The 27,861-nt window shown below is 42.5% G+C and overlaps 1 protein-coding gene across 1 annotated transcript; it reads right to left on the reverse strand.

The window, feature by feature from the left end:
- Positions 1–557: 557 nt before the first annotated feature.
- On the reverse strand, positions 558–26,382 carry zer1 (zyg-11 related, cell cycle regulator). Its single transcript, XM_060935311.1, has 16 exons — positions 26,239–26,382; positions 24,690–24,950; positions 23,616–23,766; positions 22,704–23,137; positions 20,934–21,107; positions 20,017–20,131; positions 18,031–18,177; positions 17,682–17,855; positions 8,131–8,346; positions 6,869–6,910; positions 6,619–6,738; positions 6,391–6,506; positions 5,804–5,992; positions 3,048–3,145; positions 2,504–2,606; positions 558–2,171 (listed from the first exon to the last, which is right to left on the reverse strand). The coding sequence occupies exons 2-16, from the start codon at positions 24,854–24,856 to the stop codon at positions 2,114–2,116; spliced, it is 2,304 nt and encodes a 767-aa protein (XP_060791294.1). The 5' UTR covers positions 24,857–24,950; positions 26,239–26,382; the 3' UTR covers positions 558–2,113.
- Positions 26,383–27,861: the final 1,479 nt, after the last annotated feature.

The raw sequence follows: 27,861 nt of genomic DNA on the forward strand, positions 1-27,861 counted from the left end.
GAGAAGAAAGTGAATCGGATCATAGACCTTATGAATGACCACGAAATCTATGTGGATCAAATGACCAAGGCAAAATGGATTAATAATAAACAGAGAGAGAAAGAGCTTTAATGCGGTCAAAGATGAAGTAGAGAACGTGTATAAATATCAGCGTGGTTACGAATGGTGAAAGGAAACAGGGCTTCGTTTGATACCTTTTCCTAGACCTTAATCCACCCTACAGCAGACCAAGTGGGCAGCACAAGTTACCATGGCGATTACAAACATCCCAAGTTTCACTGGAGCTCTGGAGTTGAAACACCTCAAGATGAATTAATTCTAGAAATTTGTTCGAAGGAGCATAAATGCGAGGAATAACAGACGTGTAATCAAAACCTTATGTCTAAAAAAATAAACTCTCCATGGATTAAACCTGTTTGTTGTGAAGTGCTTTGCTGTGGTTTTGTAATCTCATGATCCAGACCACGTCTCGTAGAAATACCTTGAGAATCATATCGAGATGCGACATTTTTAATCGTATCGTCCAGCTGTAAAACAAATTCCACTGACCTCCTTGGTACAGATTTATTTTTATTAATTAAACCAGGTTCATGATTTAAATGTGTACAATAATATTTTTTCGGCTGTTTATTGAAGCCATAGAGCGTTTAATTCCTGACCCTTCCACAGACAGAACATGTTTATTCATCTATACATTTTCATGAGACTGAATCGGACATGTTTGTACAAGTCTTGATTGTAAGGACGGGATTAAACTCGAATTAAATTAAATTCATTTCAAGTGAGCAGACTAATAACAACAGGAACTTATAAATACATGACATTTTTAGCTTTAAAAAAAACAAAAAAGACCTGCTCGCTTTGCATCTCAGAGCCCTGAGGTTCCCCAGACCTCACTTTGAGAACCACTGGTGTGTAGAAAATTACAAAACTGTTTGTTTTTATAGATCAGAAGACAAAGACGCATCCTGACGACGGCGACTGAAGACTCGGCATCGTCTCCCGAACCTTCCCGATGGATAAAGCAGAACAGAATCCCGTCCTGATGATTTATTTAGTTAAGCATGAAGCGATATGGATTTACGAGTTGTTCATCCTGACCCCTGTCGAAACGTTACAGATCGTCATCACCACAAATCATGGTTTATCTTCCTGTAAATCTCACACACACACACAAAATCATTCCATCAGAGGCTTTAAAAGGAAAAAGAAAAGTTGATTTTAAAATAATAATGAAACATAACTAACATCACTCCCACACTGGAACTTGGATTAAACTGAAGATTTTTTAACGACGGTGGAGGGGTGTGCGTGTCACCAGAGTGTCGTAAAAACACACGAGAAACGCTGATGTGAGGAATATGTACAATGAGAACATACAAGGGGAAATCTGTGTGCGCGTCTTTCTCCATTAAAGGCATAAATTGTCCTCGGAAATCCGAAATTGCGATGCGGCATCATTCAAAGTCTGTGACATCATTATTCCAGAAGGTCTGTGAGAGTTATGATGTCACAGGGCAAAAGAGCATTTAGTGAATCTCATCTCTCTCTCTCACACACACACACAGTGAGAAGCAGCATTTCTTTCTGTCCTTGTTACGTGCTCTCAGTCAAACACGTGAGAACTTTCCTCTGGTTTTGTTCTTTATATCAACACACACACACACACACACACACACACACACACACACACACACACACCATACATACGTAAAAAGTACAGAGTAACAAAACACTCAAAAACAATAATGGATGATACAAACACTGTTCATTATGTGCAACAGAAATATGAAACGCACACACGCACACACACACACACACACACACACTCCTATGTGAATTATCTCCCTTGTGTGTAGTGTCAATTTTATTTTCACAGGAGTGTATAGAGAGGGTGAGCATCCATGTTGTTCCTCTGAGTCCAACACACACACACACACACACACACACACACACACACACACAGCAGGGAGGAGACTGAAAAATCCTGAATGGCATGGAGAACAGGTGGGGGGCGGGGTCTGCGAGCTTCCTTAGCTTCCTTTAGCTGAGCTGTCCAGGTGTGTTTTAAAGTGGACCAGACGCTGAGGTGAGATCTCCAGCTCTTCACCATTTACCTGCTGGTGTCCATTGGATCCTCCTTAAAATTCTCACACTGCTCCATCACCTTACTGTAGGAGGGGGAGGGGGAAAAAAACAACACACACACACACACACTCTGAACTCCCACAGTTCATAGCAAACTGAAATAAGTAAATCATAAGCAATAAACGAGGGCGAGGTTTGATCTAGCATGCTTAGCTCACACTTGATTGTTGCTACATAGCTAACACAGCACGTGTACGTGACTTTCTTTAATGTGCACCAAAAACCGTGATTATTCAGGTATTTGAACACTGTTAAACACAAACTGCGCCAGAGGATGGATCTGAGACAGCCACAGGAAGTGGGTTCACCTGTCAGATTGTTGCGTGTGTGTGTGTGTGTGTGTGTGTGTGTGTACCGTGCCATGGTCTTTGTGTCCTGGTGAGAAGACTCTAGTTCGAGAACTTTCTTCAACAATGCAATTCCTCCTTCCTTTACTAATAATGGACAGTATTTGTTTGCTGCAGACAGACAGACAGACCATTAAAACACAAATTAACCTGAGGCACGACGGATAAACAGGGTAATATTTTAAAGCAACATCACAATCTTCACTGGTTAATAATTACTGGACCTTTCATTTATTTATGCAAATTAGGCTAATACGCATAAATCTGCATATCTGAACCAAAAACCTGACCTCTTCTACAGAGAAAGAATTGTACAGAAAAGTCTGGAATATTACTTCATTCACCGTCATCAACATTCAGAAATTCCTCTGTAATAAGCCCAGGCTCCACCCTTCTAGGCTCCGCCCTTCATTACTTACAAGTGATAGTGATGAGGTCATGGTTTGTTTAAAAATGAGGAAGGAGTTTCATGATGATAATATTTGAAACAAAAGGTGTGTGTGTGTGTGTGTGTGTGTGTGTGTGTGTGTGTGTGTGTGTGTACACACTTACGGTACACAGACACCAGGTTGTAAAGAGCCCAGGTGGCCCAGTGCTGACTGACAGGTGATATACTCTGAGGGAGGAGACGCAGAATAGGCTCAAACGACCTAAGAGAGAGAGAGAAAATCATAACCATGGTTAATAACTTATTAATAAACCACCAAGCGTGCTGCTGTTATAGGAAAATAATCAATGACAGGGTGGTGTAATGAAGTGGAGTTGCTGCTCCCACCCTGAAATTGATTATTTTCCCAAAACAGCATGTCCCTACGTGTTTCATTCCTCTTACACCACAGCAATTACAAGTTTTTATTTATTAGAAGAACGACACATCATACTTTTTATCCATTTATGGTGTTGTGCATTATCAGGTAGTTCCTGTTCTCACAGTTGTGGTCAGAAGTTTACATACAGTGACATGAATGTCATCTTGGATCTGAATCTCATGGCGATATTTGGGCTTTCAGTAATTTCTTTGTACTGTTCTTTTTCTGTGGCAGAATGATTTACAGCATACATCTCTCATCTCATCTCATCTCATTATCTGTAGCCGCTTTATCCTGTTCTACAGGGTCGCAGGCGAGCTGGATCCTATCCCAGCTGACTACGGGTGAAAGGCGGGGTTCACCCTGGACAAGTCGCCAGGTCATCACAGGGCTGACACATAGACACAGACAACCATTCACACTCACATTCACACCTACGCTCAATTTAGAGTCACCAGTTAACCTAACCTGCATGTCTTTGGACTGTGGGGGAAACCGGAGCACCCGGAGGAAACCCACGCGGACACGGGGAGAACATGCAAACTCCGCACAGAAAGACCCTCGCTGGCCACGGGGCTCGAACCCAGAACCTTCTTGCTGTGAGGCGACAGCGCTAACCACTACACCACCGTGCCGCCCGCATACATCTCTAATTTAACAAAAAAAACCCACTAGAATTTGGTGCACAAGTTTTAATTTTCTTTGGGTTTTTGAAATCAACACAGGGTCAAAAATTTACATACAGCACACCTAATATTTGGGTAAAATGTCTCTCCGCAAGATTCACCTTGACCAAACATTTTTGTTTACCATGAACAAGCTTCTGGCAGAATTCTGGTTGGATATTTCATGACTCTTCATGGTAGAATTGGTAGAGTTCAATTAAAGTTTTTTTTCCCTTGGTATGGACTCAATTTATAAGCACGATCCATATATTTTCAATAGGGTTGAAGTCAGGACCTGCTTTAAGCTTAATGTTAGCCTGCTTTATCCTCCACAACCAGCTCTGACGCGTGTTTGGGTTCCTCGTCCTGTTGTAACTCCCAAGTCCCAAGTCGTGTTCAAGTTTCTGATGGTTTATGCTGAAGAATTCTGAGGTAGTCCTCCTTCTTCATTATTCCATCCACTTTGTGCAATGAACCAGTTCCACTGGCAGCAAAACTGCCCCAGAGCATGATGATCCTACCACCACCACCACCAGCTGGTACAGTGTCCCTCTGTACATGGTGGTCATTGTGGCCAAACAACTCAATCTTTGTCTCATCGGACCATACAGCTTTCCTCCAGAAGGCTTTTTCTTTGTCCGTGTGGTCAGCTTCAAACTTCAGTTAAGCTTAAAAGGTGTCAATTTTGGAGCAGTGGGTTATTTCTTGGATAGCAGCCTCTTAGTCCATGTTGATCTGAACTGTAGACAGTGATCCATCAGCTTCCAGTTCATGGCAGGGCTGTGCCATGGTGGTTCCCAGGTTGTTCCTGACCATCCAAACCAGTTTCCTTTCAGCTGAGGGTGACAGTTTGGGTTTTCTTGAAGCAAAGTGGCTTGGCAAAGTGACTATGCCTCACAGTAACGTGGATACAATTGTTTGAACTGATCTTGGAATTTGCAGTTGTTTAGAAATGGCTCCAAGAGACATTCCGGAGTTGTGTATAACTGCGATCCTCTTTCTCAGATCTGCACTGAGCTCCTTGGACTTTCCTATTTTACTGTGTGTTGGTCAATCCAATGAGTGCTGTAAACAAACCCTTTTTATGAAGGTACAGAGAAGCTACCAGCTGTAGTCAATCATGATCACTAACAGGAAGTTAAGAGACCTCGGCCTTAGCAAGATAAGAGACACTTTGGAAGTTTCAGCACCTCTGAATTAATAATGTAAGTGACTGTATGTAAATTTTTGACCCTGTATGGATAATTTTGACCCTGTGTTGATTTCAGAAAACCCAAAGAAAATTAAAACTTGTGCACCAAATTCTAGTGTTTTTGTTAAATTAGAGATGTATGCTATACAATCATTCTGCCACAGAAAAAGAACAGTTCAAAGAAATGACTGAAAGCCCGAATATTGCCATGACGTTCATATCCAAGATGACATTCATGTCACTGTATGTAAACTTCTGACCAAACTGTATGTTATAGCAGCTATAAACAGTCGCTCCCTCACCATCCTCTCGTTATTCTCTCTTTAATTTAATAAGACACAAAAATTACAGAAAAACCTAGAAACTGCAACGAAGTGTAAACTCGTCTTTCCTTAAGATGTTGGAGGACTTCCTGTCCTCCACTGGACACTGGACTTCCTGTCCTTCCACAATTATTACATGCTTAAACACCTCCTAACAGAAAACTGTCACCATCACCATATCAGTTATTTTTTAATTTGTTTATTATTAGTGGCGTGCCCGCTGTACAGGTCACTGTGAATGAGCTGTTGCTATAGAAACGATAACATATTAAAAGCTGCACTGGAGTCAGTGGCTTTAATGGAGGAATCGAATACACACCTGTAGTTGATGTTGCGACGCGAGGTGACGTCCCAGCTCTGGATGGCGTCCCACATTTTGTCCATGACCGTCTCTCGGTTCGGGTTTTCCACAGTCCATACTTCAGGCCCGTCGAACATGATATGGGACAGAACCCCGCAGGCGTTATACGACACCTCGATCCCGTCCGCCTTGCTCCCCAGCAGGTTACTGCTCAGGGCATGAATAAAAACATTTAAAAAATACATTTAATGTTTTCACCAACTGAGAATCGCCACACTGCTGTACTGGTCATGTTACAGTACGATCGAGCGTGTGTAATTTTTTTAAAAACAGGAGGTTGTGACTGATTAGTTGTCCATCTTCACAGACGCTTTTTACTCGTGTTGGTTATTTTGAGGCGTGGAAATAATGAAAAGCAGAAAATAAAAATATTTAATGGAAAACAAGGAGGAGGAGTGAGAGAACTAATCACAATTAAAAAAAAACAATTCCACAAGAATGAATGCAACAGTTAAAAGACAGGAGGAGGAACAAAGGCGCAGAAATGATAGATGAAGAAGTGGAGATGTTCAAATAACGAAGATGGAGGTGTAGAGATGGAGCACCTGAAGACGGTGATGAACTGGCTGGTGAGAAGCTGAGGTCTGAGCTCCTTCACCTCAGCCACGTTACCCAGCAGGCCCAGCATGTTACGGTGCAGCTCCTGTTTATCTGGAAACTCCTGCAGAGAGACAACACACACACACACACATTAAACCATAAGCAGGATGCATTGACGGTGATAATTTTCAGAGCATGCATGAGTAAGATGTTTTCTGGTACTCGTTTGGTACCTTTAAGCAATCCAGGAACAGGTTCATGCCACTGCAGTTGAGGAACATCTGGCAGTTATCTGGCGTTTCATCTGTAATGTTCCACAACGCACTCCATGAGAACTCCATCACCTGATCACACTAAAGAGAGGGAAAACACACACACAACCATCATCAGCATCGTTATCCAATCCCACAACATACTAATCATCATCATTCATTATTTATCACAGTAATATTTATTATTCATATCCATCACGTCCACACTCACCAGTCTGTCATGCAGCTTCTTCTGTATTAAATTCAACATGGTCTGGGGGAAAAGAATGACATCAGAAAGCCAGAATAACTCGACAAGAAGACTTCTTTCAATAAATTTTACACTAAACGTATTTTTCATACATATATAAAAATTACGGCGTATCACATGGTGAATTTTTAATACATTTCTAAGTAAAGTTAATTTAAAGCTAGACGGCCTTTCGATTTCATAAAATCGGTGAAATTTAGTTCCGTCTGAAATGTGGTGATTGTGATATCTGTTTATTTCTGTAACGTCTCACAAAATATCAGGCCATTCTGTGGCTGGGAAGTTATTTAATTTGAGGGGATTAAAGCAAATAATGTGCATGAAATCGCTCACTTGGCGCAGTCAAGCAGACAGAGGAAGTCCGTGTGCGCATGCGCAGGTTTACCTTCTTCTTCTTTTGGGTTTTACGGCAGCTGGCATCCACAGTGTTGCATTACTGCCATCTACAGGTTTCCCTTTGAGCGTGCACTGACAGTTCCATCATTCTGTCGCTAAACGAACAGCTGATCACACCGAGGTGCTCGCTGAGCGCCCATATTTATTAGTTTGGTTCTGCGTTTCCTTTCCTTTGTATATAACATAACGTCTTTTCTTCTCGCTTTCTTTCCGTTACTGTAGTCGCTCTTTCACGTTTCATTCGCACACTCACGTCCTCCATTTTTCTCTCCCGTTTCAAATTTGTATCCCACAATGCCTTGCGTGAACGGGGAAAGCCCACCACGTGATGCATGACGTAGTATCTTGTATTGGGTCATGGGGAAGCAGGAAAAAATAGTGGAGAATTTAGGGCCATGTGGAGATAAATTCATTAATCGTTCTATTTAAAAAATTAATAAAATTAGAAGTCCGTGATTCGAATTCAGTAGCTTTCAGTCACTAAACAAAAATAATCAGGTGTCGGGGAAATTATTTTTATGACCTACACTTGAAAAATCTGAAAGGCAGTTTAACTTTAAAAGTCAAGTTTATTTGTATCGCGCTTTTAACAATAAACATTGTCGCAAAGCAGCTTTACACAATTTGAACGACTTAAAACATGAGCTAATTTTATCCCGAATCTATCTAAAGGTGTCTTGTTAACACTTGCTGATCACAGTGCACACCGCGAGCGTAAACACAAGCAGTGACACTGACTCGTACATCTAGCACACTGTTCTATTCACAATACACATCACTCCAGCAGTAATTAAGATTAAATGGAATGCTGCTCGTTAGGAAGGCACCTTAACGAAACCCATCTTCCCGACGGCCTCTTTGTGGTCGTTGTCGACCTGGCAGACGAGGGCGTTGCACAGATGCACGGCGATGCGCTGGATGGACTCGTCCTGCCGCGCCGGTTCGAGGATCTTTAACAGGAGCATGTTGACACGGTGATATTGAAACTCCAGCTCATCGGGTATATTGAAATTACACAGAGTCAGACAGCAGTTCCTCTGAACCTGGTGGGGTGGGGGGGCACACAGACTCTTTACAGAGGGCCTTCAGAATATAAGCGCTCAATTAAAATAACGTCTGAGCACCGAATGCTATACGATCCTCCACTTTTTGATTAATTAGGCACTACAATAAAATAATCAGTAAATAATAAAATATATAGCTAACATTACTCATCCCAAACTTTTAAAAGGTCATTAAAAAAAAAAAGAAAACCCATTTTTAAAACACAGTTATGAAGATAGATTATGATATAATCTAAACATTCATGTGAATAATTGAAAATAAGCAGCTCACGCAACTAAGACATCCATCTCCGAAAATCAGTTTTTATGCAGAATGGACGATTTCATGGAAGCCGCCATTGAAAATATTTTAACCAATCAGAAAAATCCCCCTGATTGTTTCCGGCAGTGCTCTGACGTCATTTGGGTGCAAGACATGGACACTCCACATAGCGAGGAAGACTTGAAGAAGCTTCGGCCTGGAGATTATTTCATTAAACGTTTATATGAAAAAAATTTTTTTATTCCATTTCTCTAACAAAAAAGTGGAGGGGGTCTGAGGTCACACTGAGGTCACTGATAAACAGCGAGGGAAGAGTGAACAGCTGATGTATTTCTATGTGACTGAATGCAGGGAGGTAACTTTTCATATTTCTATCCCCGGTACAAGTGGTGCTGCCGTGACGCCTCATTCTGCAGACTGTAACCTCGCTAGACAACCTACAAACAGATCTGCACACAATCTGACTGACCGAAATCTGTCCAAGAGGCAAGTGCGCGAGTTTTTACACGTTGTTAGCATGCTTAGCATGCTCTTGACTCATTCATGAAAAACTTCCTCATCAAGCCGTCCCCAGGCTCACCTACCGTAATTACCGTAGTAGACAGTCGGTCCAACCCCTGCGGCAGCGCAGAAAGAGGGGAAACAAACACTGCTTTACTCTACAGGATTCATGTGAACATTACAGAAGGATGCAACAATGGCAGAAGTGAAAAAACTCGCCTGCATCAATTCCCGAAGGACAAAAAGGTAAGAAGGTAATGGATAAACGCCATTTGCCGCACAGAGACAGACCTCTCACGGGCTGACGGGTCCTTCGGGTGCAAAAACAGCACATTCACAGCTCATGTGCTCGGAACATTTTGAAGAAAATTGTTTCACTCAAACAACTCGGATGCCGCGGCATTAGGAATACCGTACACGCCAGCACTGAGTCCAGATGGGGTTCCCACAATCTTCAGCCAAAAAGCGGACAAGACAAACGAGACAACACGGTCAGTAGTCCGCAAAAGACAAGTTCAAAGGGTAAGAAAACACTTTTTATGGCTTCCCTAACTATTTATTAAGCGTGATGTGTTATTTTGAGTTCCTTTGTGCATAAATGTAATAATTGCTGATGCAGCTAAGCGGCTTGATGTTTGTTGGGTGTCTTGCTTTGATTCAGTGTTTGTCAGAAACGCCTCGGTAATGACGAACTCAACTCTATAAATATTGTTCACTTGTGTGGAACTAACTGATACGGTAATGCTTGTTTATCTTGATCATCATCGCTATTCGTGTCATTGTCCGAAATACTCGAGGAAATCAGTGAAGAAATGCCGCTGTGGTCCATTTTGTCGAATATGATTGTGTACCGTAAGTGACTTCACACTTTACAGAAACCATTCGGAGTTCTTTTAGACTACGTTCAGACTGCACCCTGAGACGACCCCTATCCGATTTTTTTGCCCATATGCGACCTGTATCTGATTTGTTATTGACAATCTGAACGACACAGATCCGATTTTTTCACATGCGACCCAGGCCGCTTGGATATGTGGTCCTAATTCCGATGCATATCCGTTATTTTCACATGCGACTGCAGTCTGACCGGACAGGTCGCATTCATGCGGCCTACATGTCATCAACAAGAGACAAACGTCACTATTCTGCGTTGGCTAATCCCGCCTCTTTGGTGGAAAACAACAACATTTGTACAGTTTTCAGAATTTAAATAGACTTTTATAGAATTGATCAAGCTAATGGTGGATTTGGTAGGGACCTGGATGTTGATCTGTTAGCCTGATTAAATAAAACAGTTTCTATAACTGATTTATAACTTAAACCATCCTGTATTACAAGATTATAAGATTGTTCTGGAAATTTCCAGTAATTTGACACCTTCGGTCTCATTAGTCTGCTGCCCACATTAATCAGATTATTGTGTGAGTTCCGCCGCCGCCACAAAAACCACATCGCCAGGTCTCGCCTCGTCTCCATAGCAAACTGCACTGGTGTTTCTGCACCTTGAGCCAGCGCTGAGAGAAGTTGCAGAATTCAGCTGGCTATAAACAATCTAAATAAATATTTATAAAAATGTAGAAAAAGTTTATTAATATGACGAAATAAATATGTGCAAATTATTAAGCCTGAATTAAGAGTTTGGTAATACAGCGGCCGTATCCCAAATGACTGCCTACTGAAGCTCGAGTGCACTGTATAGAGTTTAAAAATCCATTACTTCCTAGTAACATGTAGTGCACTTATATAGAAATTAGAGAGACATTTAGGAGTCAACCCTCGTTACCAGGCTACACGTTTTCATTTCAGTTCAGAAACAAAAACACACACGAGACCTCACACTTTAACGCTAACCAGATAATTAAACAAACAAACAAAAAAAAGAAATCATTAAACTTGAAGAGTGCGCTTTTTTTTTGGTTACGTATTACGTAGATGTGCTTATTACGTGTCAATTTGCGCATGCGGGACACTTTTGGGTCGTTTTCCGTTCATATTGGAGATCGCATACAAGTCTCATATAATTGGTAATGTGAACGGCCGAACAAAAAAATCGGATTTCACAACAAATCGGATATGGGTCGTTTCAGGTTGCAGTCTGAACGTAGTGATAGGTTTACAGAAATGCGTTTGTGGAATAGCCGACCTCCATCACTGCAACTGAGTCAAACACGTGATCATTTTAAGAAACAGGTGAAACAGTTTTTATGGAGTAAATTCCAAACCCAGTTTTATGTGTAGTATATAACTAATTTATCATCATTTCGGTGCTATTTCTGTAATCTAGTTGGACCCCCCCCTTACCGCCCCCCCACTACACCACCTTGCATAGATAGATAGATAGACTATTATTTTTAGGCCCACACTTATTATTATTATTATCATCATCATCATCATCATCATCAGTAGCGGTAGGTAGGCCTATCATCATTACTAGGCTATTGTTATAACTGGAAGTAGCATCAGACTTCTAATGTGAGCTTGCAGGCATTATTATTATTATTACTATTATTATTATGAGTAGTGGTAGGCCTATTATCATTACTATGCTATAGCTATATAATTATGAGGTTACATGTTTTGCTGTTATTATTATTATTAATATTATTATCAGTAAGCCTATTATCATTGCTAGGTTATTGCTATAACTGGGAATTGGCACTAGACCTCTGATACGAATTTATGCTTTATTATTGTTATTATTACTAGGCCTAATAATAGGCATATCATCTGCATGTTTTACAGAAGCCTGCAGGTAGGTGATGTTAATGTGAGACCTGAGCCTGCTTTGCCTTGCAAAGATCCTCAATTCTTGGTGCAATGTCTGATAAACATAGCCGCAAATCATCCTCGGTTTGTGCACGATTGCGGTGTTTCATTTTGAGTGCAGTCGTTTTTGAGAATCCTGCCTCACACAAATATGTGGACACGAAAGGGAGGAGACTCTTCAAGGCGACGTCGCAGAGTTGAGGGCATTCCTGCATCAATGCTGCCCAGAATGACGAAAGAGGGCAGGAGGTAAAAAGTTCCTTCAGCCTACGGTCACTCTTCAGCTCAATAAGCTGTTCCTGCATATCAATTGACAGCTCGTTTGCTGGGCACACAAATGGATCTCGAACCCACGCAAAAGAGCGATAATCCTCTTTAAAGTACGTCACAAATTCTTCTCATTGCAGACAGGTGCTCAGACGCTGACTGAAATAGAGAGGAGAAATTGTGTGACGTGCCTGCATCAGTGATAAAGTCTGCAAGGCTGGGGAACATGTCGCAGTTCCCTCGACTGATGCGGCCATGCCAGAGGTCAATTTTTTGTGTGAAGGCGTCCACTCTGTCTGTGAGGAGCAAAATATGAGTTTCGCGGCCTTGCAGAGACAGGCTGAGGCCATTCAAACGGTCAAATATATCGACCAAATAGGACAGAGACGCAAGCCACGTAGTGTCATCCAGATGCTTCGCCAGATCTGATTTGATTTCTGTCAAAAAAACACTTCACCTCCTCTCACAGCTCATACAACCGCTGCAACACCCGCCCCCTGGAGAGCCAGCGAACTTCAGTGTGCAGAAGCAGCTGTTCGTGCCCCGACCCCATCTCCTGGCAGAGGACCCCAAACAAGCGAGAGTTTAGCCGCCGTGATTTGATTAGATTTGTAATTTTCACGGATTGGTTCAGCACGGAGTCATTTTTTTAGCAGCTAATGCTTCGCGATGGACCATACAATGTGTCCATTTCACAAGTGGAGCTACTTGCTGAGCACGAGCAGCTAGGCCACGCTCGCGGCTTGTCATTGCCCGTGCACCATCCGTGCATAGGCCAACGCATCGGTCCCAAGCCAAACCATTTTCACGGATAAAAATATCAAGGACATTGAAGATGGCTTCTCCTGTAGCGTGCGACTGAAGAGGCCGGCAAAACAGGACATCCTCCTCAATCGCCTTGTCACGCAGATACCTGACATAGGCGAGGAGCTGTGCCTGCCCAGCAATATCAGCGGATTCACCCAGCTGCAGCGCGTAGCAAGGACTCTGTTTTATGAACTCTAGGAGTTGCTCTCTGATGTCATTAGACGTGTCTGAAATCCTCCTAGCGACTGTGTCATTGGACAGTGGTACTGCACCGAGTTTGGCTGCTGCACTATCTCCTATCATTATGCTGCACGTCTTGTGTGGCCGGCAAAATGAGAGTCTCGGCAATTGTATGCGGTTGACCCAGTTTAGCTATTCTTTTGGTCGCTACATACGATGCCTCCAAACACTGTTTAGACGCAGCACTGTGCACTGAAATGGCTGCCTGTTGCTGATGGAGGCCATCAAGCTTTCTTTTAAAATATTCTGCCGGTTTATCTTTAATAGCAGCATGTTTTGTTTCGAGGTGCCTTTTAAGTTTGCAGGGCTTCATGCTGTCGTTTGCTAGCAGCTCGGCACACACGACACACTGAGGTCTCAGATCAGCCGTGACTGTAAATCCAAACTGCAGCTATGCTTCATCGTACCTTCAAAGCTTTTTTGCAGCTGGTGGTGCGTCGGTTGCCTTGTTGGTCCTCACTAGAAATCTTTCCATTTTTGTTAATTATAATTTGGATGTGTGGCTATGTTAAGAGACGAGTATCGGGGACTAATCAGACGGGACTTATGCACGTTCTTTAATGCAAGTGTTTAACGATTTTGCAGGCAATACCAATTTTATTTGAAGACTTAAAGGAACAGTCCACCGTACTTCCATAATGAAATATGCTTTTATCTGAATTGAGACGAGCTGCTCCGTACCTCTCCGAGCTTTGTGCGACCTCCCAGTCAGTCAGACGCGTTGTCACTCCTGTTAGCAATGTAGCTAGGCTCAGTATGGCCAATGGTATTTTTTGGGGCTGTAGTTAGATGCGACCAAACTCTTCCGCGTTTTTCCTGTTTACATAGGTTTATATGAGCAGTGATATGAAACAAGTTCAGTTACACAAATTGAAACGTGGCGATTTTCTATGCTATGGAAAGTGCGCACTATAATGAGAGGCGTACTAACACCTTCTGCGTGCTTCGGCAGCGCATTGATATCTGAGCTCCGTATCAATGCGCTGCCGAAGCGCGCAGAAGGTGTTAGTACGCCTCTCATTATAGTGCGCACTTTCCATAGCATAGAAAATCGCTACGTTTCAATTTGTGTAACTGAACTTGTTTCATATCACTGCTCATATAAACCTATGTAAACAGGAAAAACGCGGAAGAGTTTGGTCGCATCTAACTACAGCCCCAAAAAATACCATTGGCCATACTGAGCCTAGCTACATTGCTAACAGGAGTGACAGCGCGTCTGACTGCGTCTGACTGACTGGGAGGTCGCACAAAGCTCGGAGAGGTACGGAGCAGCTCGTCTCAATTCAGATAAGAGCATATTTCATTATGGAAGTACGGTGGACTGTTCCTTTAAGATTGTAGTCCTGAGTGAGTGAGTGAGTGAGTGAGTGAGTGAGTGAGTGATTGTCTTAGCCGCGTGTGTCGTATGTGTTGCAACACGGTGAAAAAGGCAGAGGCTTACCCTATTATCTAAGTACACACTTAGCAGTTAAAAAATAGTGAGGGCTGATATTGGGATAGTCTTTAAAAAGACTGTTTGGGTTTGAAGTAAAGGCCTAAAGGAGATCGATATCAACACTGATAACAGATAGGCTAGCGAGAGCTGGCACAAGCGAACTTGGCAAGAGACTAGACGAGAGTGAATGAAGCTCAACGCATGTGCAGACGCTTATATAGTAGGCTAGCCTAGCAGTTACGTGACATCGCGTCACAGGCTCAAAATACAGTACTACCCCCTGTATTGGTAAATTTAAAATGAAACTGTGTGGTTGATTTGTTTCTGTGTTATAGTAGTCCAACCACTTGCATTTTCGACATGGGGAATTTTCGTGATTTTTTTTCCTGATTTTTTCCCCCTCATCCTAGCCTACTCGCACCCACCCGGGAGAGTGTCCGCCCCCCCGAGGGGCAGGCCCCACCGGTTGAGAACCACCGCTGTAGAGTAAAGCAGTGTTTGTTTAGATTAGATAGAACTTTATTGATCCGTTTGGGAGGGTTCCCTCAGGGAAATTCAAACAGTTTACCCTCTTTCTGCGTTGCCATGGGGGTTGGACTGTCTACTACAGTAATTACAGTAGGCTAGCCTGGGGACGTCTTGATGAAGTTTTTCATGAATGAGTCGAGCGCATGCTAAGCGTGCTAATGAGTAGAATAACACACAGTTCCAGCCTCGTTTTACAGGTAAAGAGTTCAGGTTTGTCCATAAGTCATTAATACACTACAACCCCGATTCCAAAAAAGTTGGGACAAAGTACAAATTGTAAATAAAAACAGAATGCAATAATTTACAAATCTCAAAAACTGATATTGTATTCACAATAGAACATAGACAACATATCAAATGTCGAAAGTGAGACATTTTGAAATTTCATGCCAAATATTGGCTCATTTGAAATTTCATGAAAGCAACACATCTCAAAAAAGTTGGGACAAGGGCAATAAGAGGCTGGAAAAGTTAAAGGTACAAAAAAGGAACAGCTGGAGGACCAAATTGCAACTCATTAGGTCAATTGGCAATAGGTCATTAACATGACTGGGTATAAAAAGAGCATCTTGGAGTGGCAGCGGCTCTCAGAAGTAAAGATGGGAAGAGGATCACCAATCCCCCTAATTCTGCACCGACAAATAGTGGAGCAATATCAGAAAGGAGTTCGACAGTGTAAAACTGCAAAGAGTTTGAACATATCATCATCTACAGTGCATAATATCATCAAAAGATTCAGAGAATCTGGAAGAATCTCTGTGTGTAAGGGTCAAGGCCGGAAAACCATACTGGGTGCCCGTGATCTTCGGGCCCTTAGACGGCACTGCATCACATACAGGCATGCTTCTGTATTGGAAATCACAAAATGGGCTCAGGAATATTTCCAGAGAACATTATCTGTGAACACAATTCACCGTGCCATCCGCCGTCGCCAGCTAAAACTCTATAGTTCAAAGATGAAGCCGTATCTAAACACGATCCAGAAGCGCAGACGTCTTCTCTGGGCCAAGGCTCATTTAAAATGGACTGTGGCAAAGTGGAAAACTGTTCTGTGGTCAGACGAATCAAAATTTGAAGTTCTTTATGGAAATCAGGGACACCGAGTCATTCGGACTAAAGAGGAGAAGGACGACCCAAGTTGTTATCAGCGCTCAGTTCAGAAGCCTGCATCTCTGATGGTATGGGGTTGCATTAGTGCGTGTGGCATGGGCAGCTTACACATCTGGAAAGACACCATCAATGCTGAAAGGTATATCCAGGTTCTAGAGCAACATATGCTCCCATCCAGACGACGTCTCTTTCAGGGAAGACCTTGCATTTTCCAACATGACAATGCCAAACCACATACTGCATCAATTACAGCATCATGGCTGCGTAGAAGAAGGGTCCGGGTACTGAACTGGCCAGCCTGCAGTCCAGATCTTTCACCCATAGAAAACATTTGGCGCATCATAAAACGGAAGATACGACAAAAAAGACCTAAGACAGTTGAGCAACTAGAATCCTACATTAGACAAGAATGGGTTAACATTCCTCTCCCTAAACTTGAGCAACTTGTCTCCTCAGTCCCCAGACGTTTACAGACTGTTGTAAAGAGAAAAGGGGATGTCTCACAGTGGGAAACATGGCCTTGTCCCAACTTTTTTGAGATGTGTTGTCATGAAATTTAAAATCACCTAATTTTTCTCTTTAAATGATACATTTTCTCAGTTTAAACATTTGATATGTCATCTATGTTCTATTCTGAATAAAATATGGAATTCTGAAACTTCCACATCATTGCATTCCGTTTTTATTTACAATTTGTACTTTGTCCCAACTTTTTTGGAATCGGGGTTGTATTTCAGATGTATAGTGAAAAAATAAAAAGAATCGACATTGTCACCTTAGCAGCCCTTTGGCTTTGCCCCTTCAGTACTGAAGAGCTACACTCAGCCTTGCGCCCAAATGACGTCACGCATCGCCCTTCCAACAGGCAACATGGCAGCGTCCTGGTGGCATTAGAGCAGCGATACAAAAACGCTCACAACTTTCTTACAAATGCTCAAACATGCCTGAAACTTTTCTTACAGGCTCTCAATATTACAAGCTACCGACCCGTGCATGGATTTACTTTACATTTTCTATTCCTTTAAAAGGCAAGCTCATCATTACAGCAATTATATGGTAATTATATTTAAAAAATAAATAAATGCAATTAAATGATTAAAGCGATTAAAGTAGCCAAATTAAACTAACATATTATTATGAATAGTATTATTTTCATTTCTTTCACCAATGAAAACATGCTGGCTGTTGTTGTTGCTATGGCAACAGGCAAGCTCATTAAATAATTTAGACAGGCTTGGGTTTGAAGCCTCAAACAGTCATCAGGACTTTTTAATTATTTTTGCAAAAGCTTACAAAATTAAACTGACCATCGACAAAACAATATTTATACATTTATATCAGGATGCAGTTTCCATTACTGCAGGAAATTTCCAAAAGCCTGTGTGTGCGTCTTACCGTGACCTCCTGGTACTGCTCCATGCCATTGAGTACGACCTCGATGACCTGCCTGCGCATCTTCACACTCTGATAATTCCGGTACTCCGTACTGGTCAGGTAGAAGAGAGCGGCGCTGCCTGTCACCTGGATACTCTTATCATACTTATGACACTTCAGAGCTGCTATCACCAGCTGGAGGTAGGGGAAGGGGGGAGAGAGCGAGCAAGTGACAGAGGAGTTTACACTTAGAGAGACAAATTAAGAAATAACCTCAAAATAAAAAAACTTAACTATCATCTTCTCTGTAGCCTGTGTGTGCGCGCATGCACCTGTGTGTGTGTGTGTGTGTGTGTGTGTCGGTGTGTACCTGCACTGCTCGGACCAGGTTGTTGCAGTGCTGTATCCGGACGAAGTCAAACAGCTGGTTGATGGCTCTGTGTGCAAGTTCAGGACGATGTTCAGTGTAAGCTTCGATAGTATTCAGCACCTGCTCTTCATTTTTAGAGCCTGTCACCTATAACACACATCAAGGATGTCATAAAACAGTAATATAACCGAGTGGCACATTGTTAACTTATTGATTCATAAAACAATGTGTTGCGTCACATGACCACTAGGGGGAGACAAAACATCATGTTCTGTAATAGCTGTCAGTTTATTTGCACTATTTATTTCATTCTGTTAAGCCAATAAAGAAACAAAGCATTACACCTTCTCATCTCATTATCTCTAGCTGCTTTATCCTTCTACAGGGTTGCAGGCAAGCTGGATCCTATCCCAGCTGACTACGGGTGAAAGGCGGGGTTCACCCTGGACAAGTCGCCAGGTCATCACAGGGCTGACACATAGACACAGACAACCATTCACACTCACATTCACACCTACGCTCAATTTAGAGTCACCAGTTAACCTAACCTGCATGTCTTTGGACTGTGGGGGAAACCGGAGCACCCGGAGGAAACCCACGCGGACACGGGGAGAACATGCAAACTCCGCACAGAAAGGCCCTCGCCGGCCACGGGGCTCGAACCCAGGACCTTCTTGCTGTGAGGCGACAGCACTAACCACTACACCACCGTGCCGCCCGCATTACACCTTATTATTTAAAAAAAATCTGTGTAGAATAATAATTCTTGACTTTTCATAATTAAAGTGGACTAAGAACATCTTTACCCCTAACAGTTTCCAAGTGTGAAGGTCATGTTTGGTTGAAAATACACTGGAGTGTCTTCAGTAGCATCACAAACTGAACTAACACTTCAGCCCCGCCCCAAATCCATTTTAAACAGCTTGCAACATTTACACAAACACCCGAATCTATATAAATCTCATTTTCAGCTTCATACAGGAAAAAAAAAAGAAAACCATACACACCAAGAAAATAAAAAGCCAAATTGTCGAAGAACTGGATTTTTACTGCATCACAGAAAAAGGAGTAAGTAGTTAGCAAGTGTAAAGCATAATGTTTTCGGTTAAAGACCTTCCTCACAAAAAAAACACTTTTATACAAAATACAGAAGAAGAAGAAAGAAGAAGCCTTTATTTGTCACATGCACACTTCAAGCACAGTGAAATTCATCCTCTGCATTTAACCCATCTGAAGCAGTGAACACACACACACACACACACACACACCCAGAGCAGTGGGCAGCCACACTACAGCGCCCGGGGAGCAGTCAGGGGTTCGGTACCTCGCTCAAGGGCACCTCACGTTAACCTAACCTGCATGTCTTTGGACTGTGGGGGAAACCGGAGCACCCGGAGGAAACCCACGCGGACACGGGGAGAACATGCAAACTCCGCACAGAAAGGCCCTCGCCGGCCACGGGGCTCGAACCCGGACCTTCTTGCTGTGAGGCGACAGCGCTAACCACTACACCACCGTGCCACCGACAAAATACAGGATATGCTTTGTGTTTACAAAAGGAGAAGTCATGCAGAATTTGTGAAATCTATTTCCAAAGTAAATGTCTGAATATTTAGCTGATTACGACAGATGGATGAAAGTGTGAGAACATGGAAAGGATCCCTTTTGTAAACATCAGAAAACAGCACCATGGGATAACTGACTACAGGCACTGAATATTTGGATTATGTTGTATAGACGTTCTGCGGTTGCCAGTTACAACGTTCTAACTCAATGCTGGACCGATTTCAATCATTTTTGTCCCTAATAAGAATTTAGACCCAAACAGATAGCAAAATAGGGCTCAGGTTAAAAAAATCCTGGAATTTTCCTTTAAAAAAAGAACAAAAAGAGACACTTAAAAAAGTCTAACACATCTAAAAGCATGGGAGTAGAAATGAAAGTGACGAGTCAGATAAAGAAATTCAACAGCTGTGCTGGTCGTACCTTAAAGGCTGGGATGTGCATGACGTTACACAGTGTAGTGTTATAAAGACCCAAAAACTGCAAAGGCCTCTTCAACCCCTGGAACGGATAGATACTGCTCTTACAGGGCTCGATGCTGGGGGGGGAATGGAGGGAGAGGCAGGGGGGAGAGAGAGAGAGAGAGAGAGAGAGAGAGAGAGAGAGAGAGAGAGACAGAGGGAGGGAGAGAGAGAGACAGACAGAGGGAGGGAGACAGAGAGAGCAAGAGACAGACAGACAGAGGGAGGGAGGGAGGGAGAGAGAGAGAGAGAGGCGGGGGAAGAGAGAGAAAGGGGGCGGGGAAGAGAGAGAGGGAGGGAGGGAGAGAAAGGGGCAGGGGAAGAGAGAGACAGACGGACAGACAGAGGGAGGGAGAGCCGGACAGACAGAGGGAGGGAGGGAGGGAGGGACGGACAGACGGAGGGAGGGACAGACAGACAGGGAGGGAGGGACAGACAGAGGGAGGGAAGGAGAGGGAGAGAAAGGGGCAGGGAAGAGAGAGAGAAAGGGGGCGGGGAAGAGAGAGAGGGAGAGAAAGGGGCGGGGGGAGAGAGACATACAGACAGAGGGAGGGAGGGAGACAGAGGGAGGGAGAGACAGACAGACAGAGGGAGGGAGGGAGGGAGACAGAGGGAGAGAAAGGGGCGGGGGAAGAGAGAGACAGACAGACAGAGGGAGGGAGGGAGAAAGAGAGAGAGACAGACAGACAGAGGGAGAGGGAGAGAGAGAGAGACAGACAGACAGAGGGAGAGGGGGAGAGAGAGAGAGAGAGAGAGAGAGAGAGAGAGAGAGACAGACAGACAGATGGAGGGAGGGTGAGAGATATTATTGTAAATCATATGTATGCAACTCATTGTTTTCCAAATAAGATTTGTGACATTTCCTATGTGGGCGTGTACCTGGGCGGTCCCATGGCCTCCTCGATGTACGGCACGGTGCAGTTGTCCAGCATGATGTGTCCCGAGATGTCCAGCGAGACGAGGTTCCCTAAACTCTGCATGATGTTCGTCAGGATCTTCCTCGTCAGCTTGAACTTGGAGGAGCGCTGATTTTCCCGTGAGATATCTAAATGCCTGTGAAAGAACGCAGGTTTAATAATAAAAATCACTGTCTATCTGACCCAGTGAAGGGGGAGGGGCTTCTGAGTCCCTGCCACTATGGACCCTTTTCACGTGACGTCACGACAAACGCGGCCGCCATTTTGGACATGTACTACCAGTAGTTTACCACAGCCAACATTGAGGAACGGCAGCAAAGAAAGTTTTTACTTTCAGCAAGACTTCCATCATGCCACTATATTGTTGTGCACCTGGATGTAGTAACCATCAACAAACAAGGCAAGGTTTATCATTTTATCGGATCCCGACGGAGAAGATGGATAGCGGCCATTAACAGATTGGCAGTCCTCGGCATACCAACGCTTGTGTAGTGACCACTTTGTTGGAGGTAAGACGAATAAAATTAGCCAGAAAAGGCATTACATTGCTGTTAACATTCTGTGGCGGCGAGTGTGTAACCAAATAGGCTAAAATAACCCTTTGTAATCTCTTTGTTCTTCTGTAGTAGCTATTGTTGACTAGCTAATGTCAACAACATAGTAGCTGGTATGTTACTGTAGCAATGTTTACGTTCAGTCATTTGGATGACTGTTAAAACCTTTCAGTCTCAAGTTTTTCCTTTACTGGATTTACTAGTTTACTGTAATTATGATCCGGCAGCTATTTACACCGGATCCAGTGTAAATAGCTGCCGGAGCGCGCTCTGGCTTGCTCCCCCTCAAATTAAGCAGCGCGCTCCGGCTTGCTCCCCCTCAAATTAAGCAGCGCGCTCCGGCTTGCTCCCCCTCAAATTACGCAGCACGCTCCGGCTTGCTCCCGGAGCAAGCCAGAGCGCGCTGCGTAATTTGAGGGGGAGCAAGCCAGAGCGCGCTCCGGAACCTCGGCCGGAGCACTCCGGGAGCAAGCCGGAGCGCGCTCCGGAACCTCGGACGTTGGCGTGCATGTGTATGGCGATGGGTTTTAAACGACATAGGTATACAGATCATGTGGGCCGAAGTCAGGTAAAGACGAGGGCTTCGTGTACTTCCGTACGTCAGTGAACAATCCTGGTGGAAGCAGGTAAACGTCGTTCTCTAAGCCTGCTAACCTCAATTTTTGCAAATACCTCTCCCTCTGCTCGCCCTGTAAATGCCCTACGTCGCTGGATAGTGAAGGTGTTTTCTGCATCTCGCTCCTTTTTCTTTTATGTTTTTCGTTTGTCGCCTTCCTCGCATTCAAACTGATTCAAGCCGAAGTCCACTACCTGTCCAAAATGGCGGTCGCGTTTACGAAGGTCACGTGACTGAAAAGGGTCTATAGGAGGTATGGCTACTGTGTGTGCTACTGTGTGTCAGTTCCAGTGAAGGAAGTATATTCACTGTCAATCACAGTGAAAGAGGCGTGGCCTCTCTGCTTGTCACACTGAAGATGTGGTCTAGTTTTTCAAAACTGACCTTATAAGGAGATTATATGTTTTTTGTCTAGAGAGACGATCTTACCGTTTCATAATTACACCCAATATAATACAATAAAATCTTAACTGGATAATAAATATAAAAATGTAAAATTGATCACCTAATTTCACGATCAGCTGAATGTAAATTGTGCCGATTAAATGAAATCCCTCCTCACCTCAGTCGGCTCATGTGCAGGATGGTGGTGATGAGCTCCTCGTTCAGGTCCACGTTGTAGAGCACGAGCGAGACCAGCTGCTCCCTCCACCGTGCGAGGAAGAAAGGGCGGGGCAGGTGGACTGAGGACAGGTCCAGCGCTTTGAGTGTGTCCAGTGGCTTCAGCAGAGCTTCTGGGTCTACTTCCACTGGCAGACTGCCAACGTTCAACATGCACAGCCTCCTGAAGCCCTGGAACGAGAAGTCAGTGCCATCGCAGAACTCCTCGTCATCCTCATCGTCGTCGTCATCGTCATCGGCGGAGGACTTGCGCAAGAAGATGTTGGAGCAGCCAAAGAGGCTGAGGGACACGAGTGTGTGGCGGAAGTTGTGCAGAGTGCGGAGGCTCCGGGTCGTCAAGTGATTACAGCACGTCAGGTGGAGCTCCATCAGATCCTGAAAAATGAAGCTTATGAGTTACAGAAACATCCTAATGAGAGGCACTGGAGATGAAGAGCGCAGGGTTGAAACCGCTCTCGAAATAAAATGATTCAGTAAGGTGTTGTAGCAGCAACACGACATTATTACAGTGCTAGAGCAAATAAACAAGCTATTATGGTGTTATAGCAAGCAAATGAGTTATTAACATATCATAACTATTAACACTACTACTAAGCTGGAAAAATGACTTAAGTAATATAGTTATAAAATGACAAGGTGTTATAGCAATGAAGTAACACTGTTAATGTGTTATAGCACTAAATCAACTTGTTGGCATTATTGCAATAAAATGACATTATTAAGCAGTTATAACAATACAATGAATCATTATTAAGGTGTTATAAAAAAAAATCATCATCAAGGGTTTATAGCATACTAATGAGCGCTGTGTGAGAGAGAACGCTGAATGAGAGAGTGCGCTGTGTGAGAGAACCTGTTTCCCGATGGCCTCGAGGTCTCGGTCTCGTACAATGTCCTCTCTGAGGTGCAGTCGGCTCAGTCGGGTGCTGTGTGGATCACAGAAGAGCTGAAAGAAACCATCCTGAGGCTCAAACTCACTGTCTGTGTGCACCAGCTCCATGTACCTGCGCCAGAGGAACGGGGTTAATAACACTGTACCTGCGCCAGAGGAACGGGGTTAATAACACTGTACCTGCGCCAAAGGAACGGGCATGATCATGTGATTCACAGCAGTACTGTACCTGACTGAGGTGGTTACAATATAAAATCCATAACATAGCAAATGAAGAATTAACATAGGATTAATATAGAACTAATGAAGAGCAAACATAAGGCCTAATATAGGATTAATGTAGGATTAACATAGAGATAAAAACAAGTTATGATTAAGGGGTTATTAAGGCATCTGTAATAAAATTAGGCATTTTGCTATTACAGAGCTATAGAAATAAAATGACTTATTAAAGGGTAATAGGGATAAAAATGAATTAAGGGATTATAACAGTAAAAAGATTTACACTGTTATAGCAACTAAAAAATAAATACAACTAAAATAAAGTGGCTCATATTAAAGTGTTATAGCAATAAAATGAGGTATTATTACAGTGCTATTGAAATAAGATTTAATAAGGGATTTTAGCAATAAAACAATATTAAGTGGTTTTAACAATAAACATGGTTATTATTAAGGTGTTATTAAAAAAATTCTTGGTGAGATGGACTCATAATAACTTATAATTAGCGAAACTTAAGAAGCAAAATTCAGACAGGTCTTGACTGAGCGACTGACTGACAGTCTGGGGACGTTATTATTATTATTATTATTATTATTATTATAACAAACACTGCTCCCTGTTCCATTATAAGGTAAGTAAACCATCTTGTAGGAAATGAAGCAAGTGAGGCTCTGCATCTGGAATAACTCATTTGTTTGCTGTCGTTATCTATTTCGATTGCAGCTCTCACACCCTCCGAGTCAAAGATACAGCAACGTGCAAGAACAGCAACATCAATAACATTAATAATAAAAAAAAAAAAGTGTACGTACACGTTAACGAGCTTGTCGCAGATCTCACTGGGTAAGAAGATGTCAGGACGTAGGCACAGTTTGTTCCTCTCGCCTGTGTAGCACATGGTTCTTCTGAGGTTCTTCAGGCAGAACACGGTGCACAGAGACATGAGGCTCTCCGGGTCATCCCCTGCTTTGGTTGCCATGGTGACGTGTCCTTTCGGAGTCAGAGGTCAAATACCAAGGCGACAGAGAAGAGGCAACAATGTGCTCAGATCTCAGGCATCATGGGCTCAAAGCCTAAACATGAAAAAATTTGAATTAATCAATTTATGTTAATGAACTAAATTATTCAGCAGAAGTAAAGCTAATTTACATTTATACAGCATGTACAGCAAGGACAAAGTACAGGTTTATTTTCTGACATTTTTATTCTTGAAATAATTGTATGAATGTTACTAATGTTTCACTAAACTAAATTCACTCAAATCAAAAAAAAAATTATATATTTTGCTTTGCAATAAAATACGTGAAGCAGCTTCATACTTTATGAGACCTGATTAATTTTGGCTTGTTGAGATTAATGACGACTGTCTGAGACATTTCAGTCCGGTTTAGATGAAGAGTAAAGCGGCAGAGAGATCGAGCCACGTCTTCAAATCCAAAACTTTTATGTGTCTTGCATTTTAGTTTCGAACAAGTTCCTTATCAAAGTACTTGTCTGTAATTTAAATTGGTTATCCTTTCACAATAATCAATCATTCAATTAGCTCAAGAGCAAAACAGTCAGTAGAGTATCAACATGTGAAATCTTTCTCACAGATTTATTTTACATGACAGGGGAAAAAATAAAATCCCACAATTGTCTTCAGCAGATATTTATAGTGCTATAATGAGGTGCCAATACTTTTAACAGCAGTGTTTTTGGTAGCCCAAAAAAAGTGCACTCCTCGATAAACATATACAAACAAACAAACAAACATTGTGTTAAAATAAATAAAACTACAAACACGTACACATATTTAGGTTCAAAATTTCACTCAATACATGTCATTTTATTTTTATGAAGGGTACCAATATTTATGAGAAGGCGTAATGCACTTGTCTCCTAAGTGAGCTGTGACTGTGGCGATGCTGAGGGAGACATTTAGACTGAACGCTCACTGCTTTAGACTTTAATCTCAATCAGTAGAAAGTGAAAACAGAAACATTTATGTAAATGTAAGTAAATGTTGTGGTCAGACCACCTCGGCGAATTATCCGCTAAATTCCACCACAGGCACCGCACTACCGCAGGCCACTTAGAGTTCAATCATTTAACTGCGTAATTAATACATTTAATAAAATATAACTCGCTGTATGAACTCGAATGTGAAGTAGCTTGCTAACTGGCTAGGACGCTAGCGCCGCTATCCGTTCACCTGTACGGCTTTCCGAGCTAGCCTGCTAATTCATGCTAAATCACAAGTTGCTATTAAACTACGCGACCACAGCTTCGTATTGGAACAGCACACAAGCTAAAGCGAACTAAAGGCCAGTCAGGTTTCTTCCCACGATCATGACACCGAGACAAAAGCACAACTTTTACCAGAATCCGTCTTTAACGCTCTCCGTGTCCGCGGAAATTTATCTCCTGCTCATTTACGCTGTGGAAGAATTCTCGCTCATTAGGCGACTGCTTTCCTTTCTGCTTTAACGTCGCTCGTCCTGATGTCAACAAAACAACCTTCAACTTCCGGGTTATACCGGATTGTTTCCGGTGTCAGAGACAACGTGAGATTCAAATTTAAAGTTCAATCCCTTCCTCTAGCGTTGGGGTCGACTCGGCACCGACCCGGTTTTAGGTTTAGCATGCATAAAAGTACTACATACATGTGTTTATTGCATCAAGACTTTTTGACTTTGTCAGGAACTTCTATTTAAACAAAATAAAATCCAAAAAAATAATTTTACTAAATTATTAAATGCTGTGGTGAAAATTGTGACCTTTGTGTTGTTAGGGTCAATTTCGACCCAGTTAAAATATAAGATAATAAAACAATAATAAATGCCAAAACTACAGAAGCCGAGAGAGGCCCTTCATATAATCCTTTTTTTTATTCACCTTGTTATCCCGAGATAACGACATAATTAATTCAGGATCTCGAGAAAACAACACAACTAATTCGAGATCTCAAGAAAACAAAACTGTTATTTTGAGATCTCGAGAAAACAAAACAATTATTCCGTGATCTCGAGAAAACAAAACAATTATTCCGTGATCTCGAGAAAACAAAACCGTTATTTCAAGATCTCGAGAAAACAAAACAATTATTCCGTGATCTCGAGAAAACAAAACCGTTATTTCAAGATCTCGAGAAAACAAAACAATTATTCCGTGATCTCGAGATAACAAAACCGTTATTTCATGATCTCGAGAAAACAAAACAATTATTCCGTGATCTCGAGATAACAAAACCGTTATTTCAAGATCTCGAGAAAACAAAACAATTATTCCGTGATCTCGAGAAAACAAAACAATTATTCCGTGATCTCGAGATAACAAAACCGTTATTTCAAGATCTCGAGAAAACAAAACAATTATTCCGTGATCTCGAGATAACAAAACCGTTATTTCAAGATCTCGAGAAAACAAAACAATTATTCCGTGATCTCGAGAAAACAAAACAATTATTCCGTGATCTCGAGATAACAAAACCGTTATTTCAAGATCTCGAGAAAACAAAACAATTATTCCGTGATCTCGAGAAAACAAAACAATTATTCCGTGATCTCGAGAAAACAAAACCGTTATTTCGAGATCTCAAGAAAACAAAACAATTATTCTGTGATCTCGAGAAAACAAAACAATTATTCCGTGATCTCGAGAAAACAAAACCGTTATTCCGAGATCTCGAGAAAACAAAACAATTATTTCATGATCTCGAGTAAACAGCTGAGAAATGGTTCATTCAGGTGCGCCAAGAGACTTGTGATATGCTGACTTTGGGGCTATTTCTCATTCTGTATAGACGCAACTTTGGTCATTAGAATGTCTGGAATAACCGATCACCTAATAAGGCAATATTTTGATCAGGGGTTGACACAGGGAGAGATTGCATTAAGTCTTTTAATAAGGGATAATTTCAAAATTAGCCCGCGGCACCTCCGCAGAAGACTGGCCCGGCTTCGTCTCTACCGACGGAGATACAGTGATCCAGCTGAGATCATG

Source organism: Neoarius graeffei, chromosome 12, assembly GCF_027579695.1.
Source record: "Neoarius graeffei isolate fNeoGra1 chromosome 12, fNeoGra1.pri, whole genome shotgun sequence".
Taxonomy (NCBI): Eukaryota; Metazoa; Chordata; class Actinopteri; order Siluriformes; family Ariidae; genus Neoarius; species Neoarius graeffei.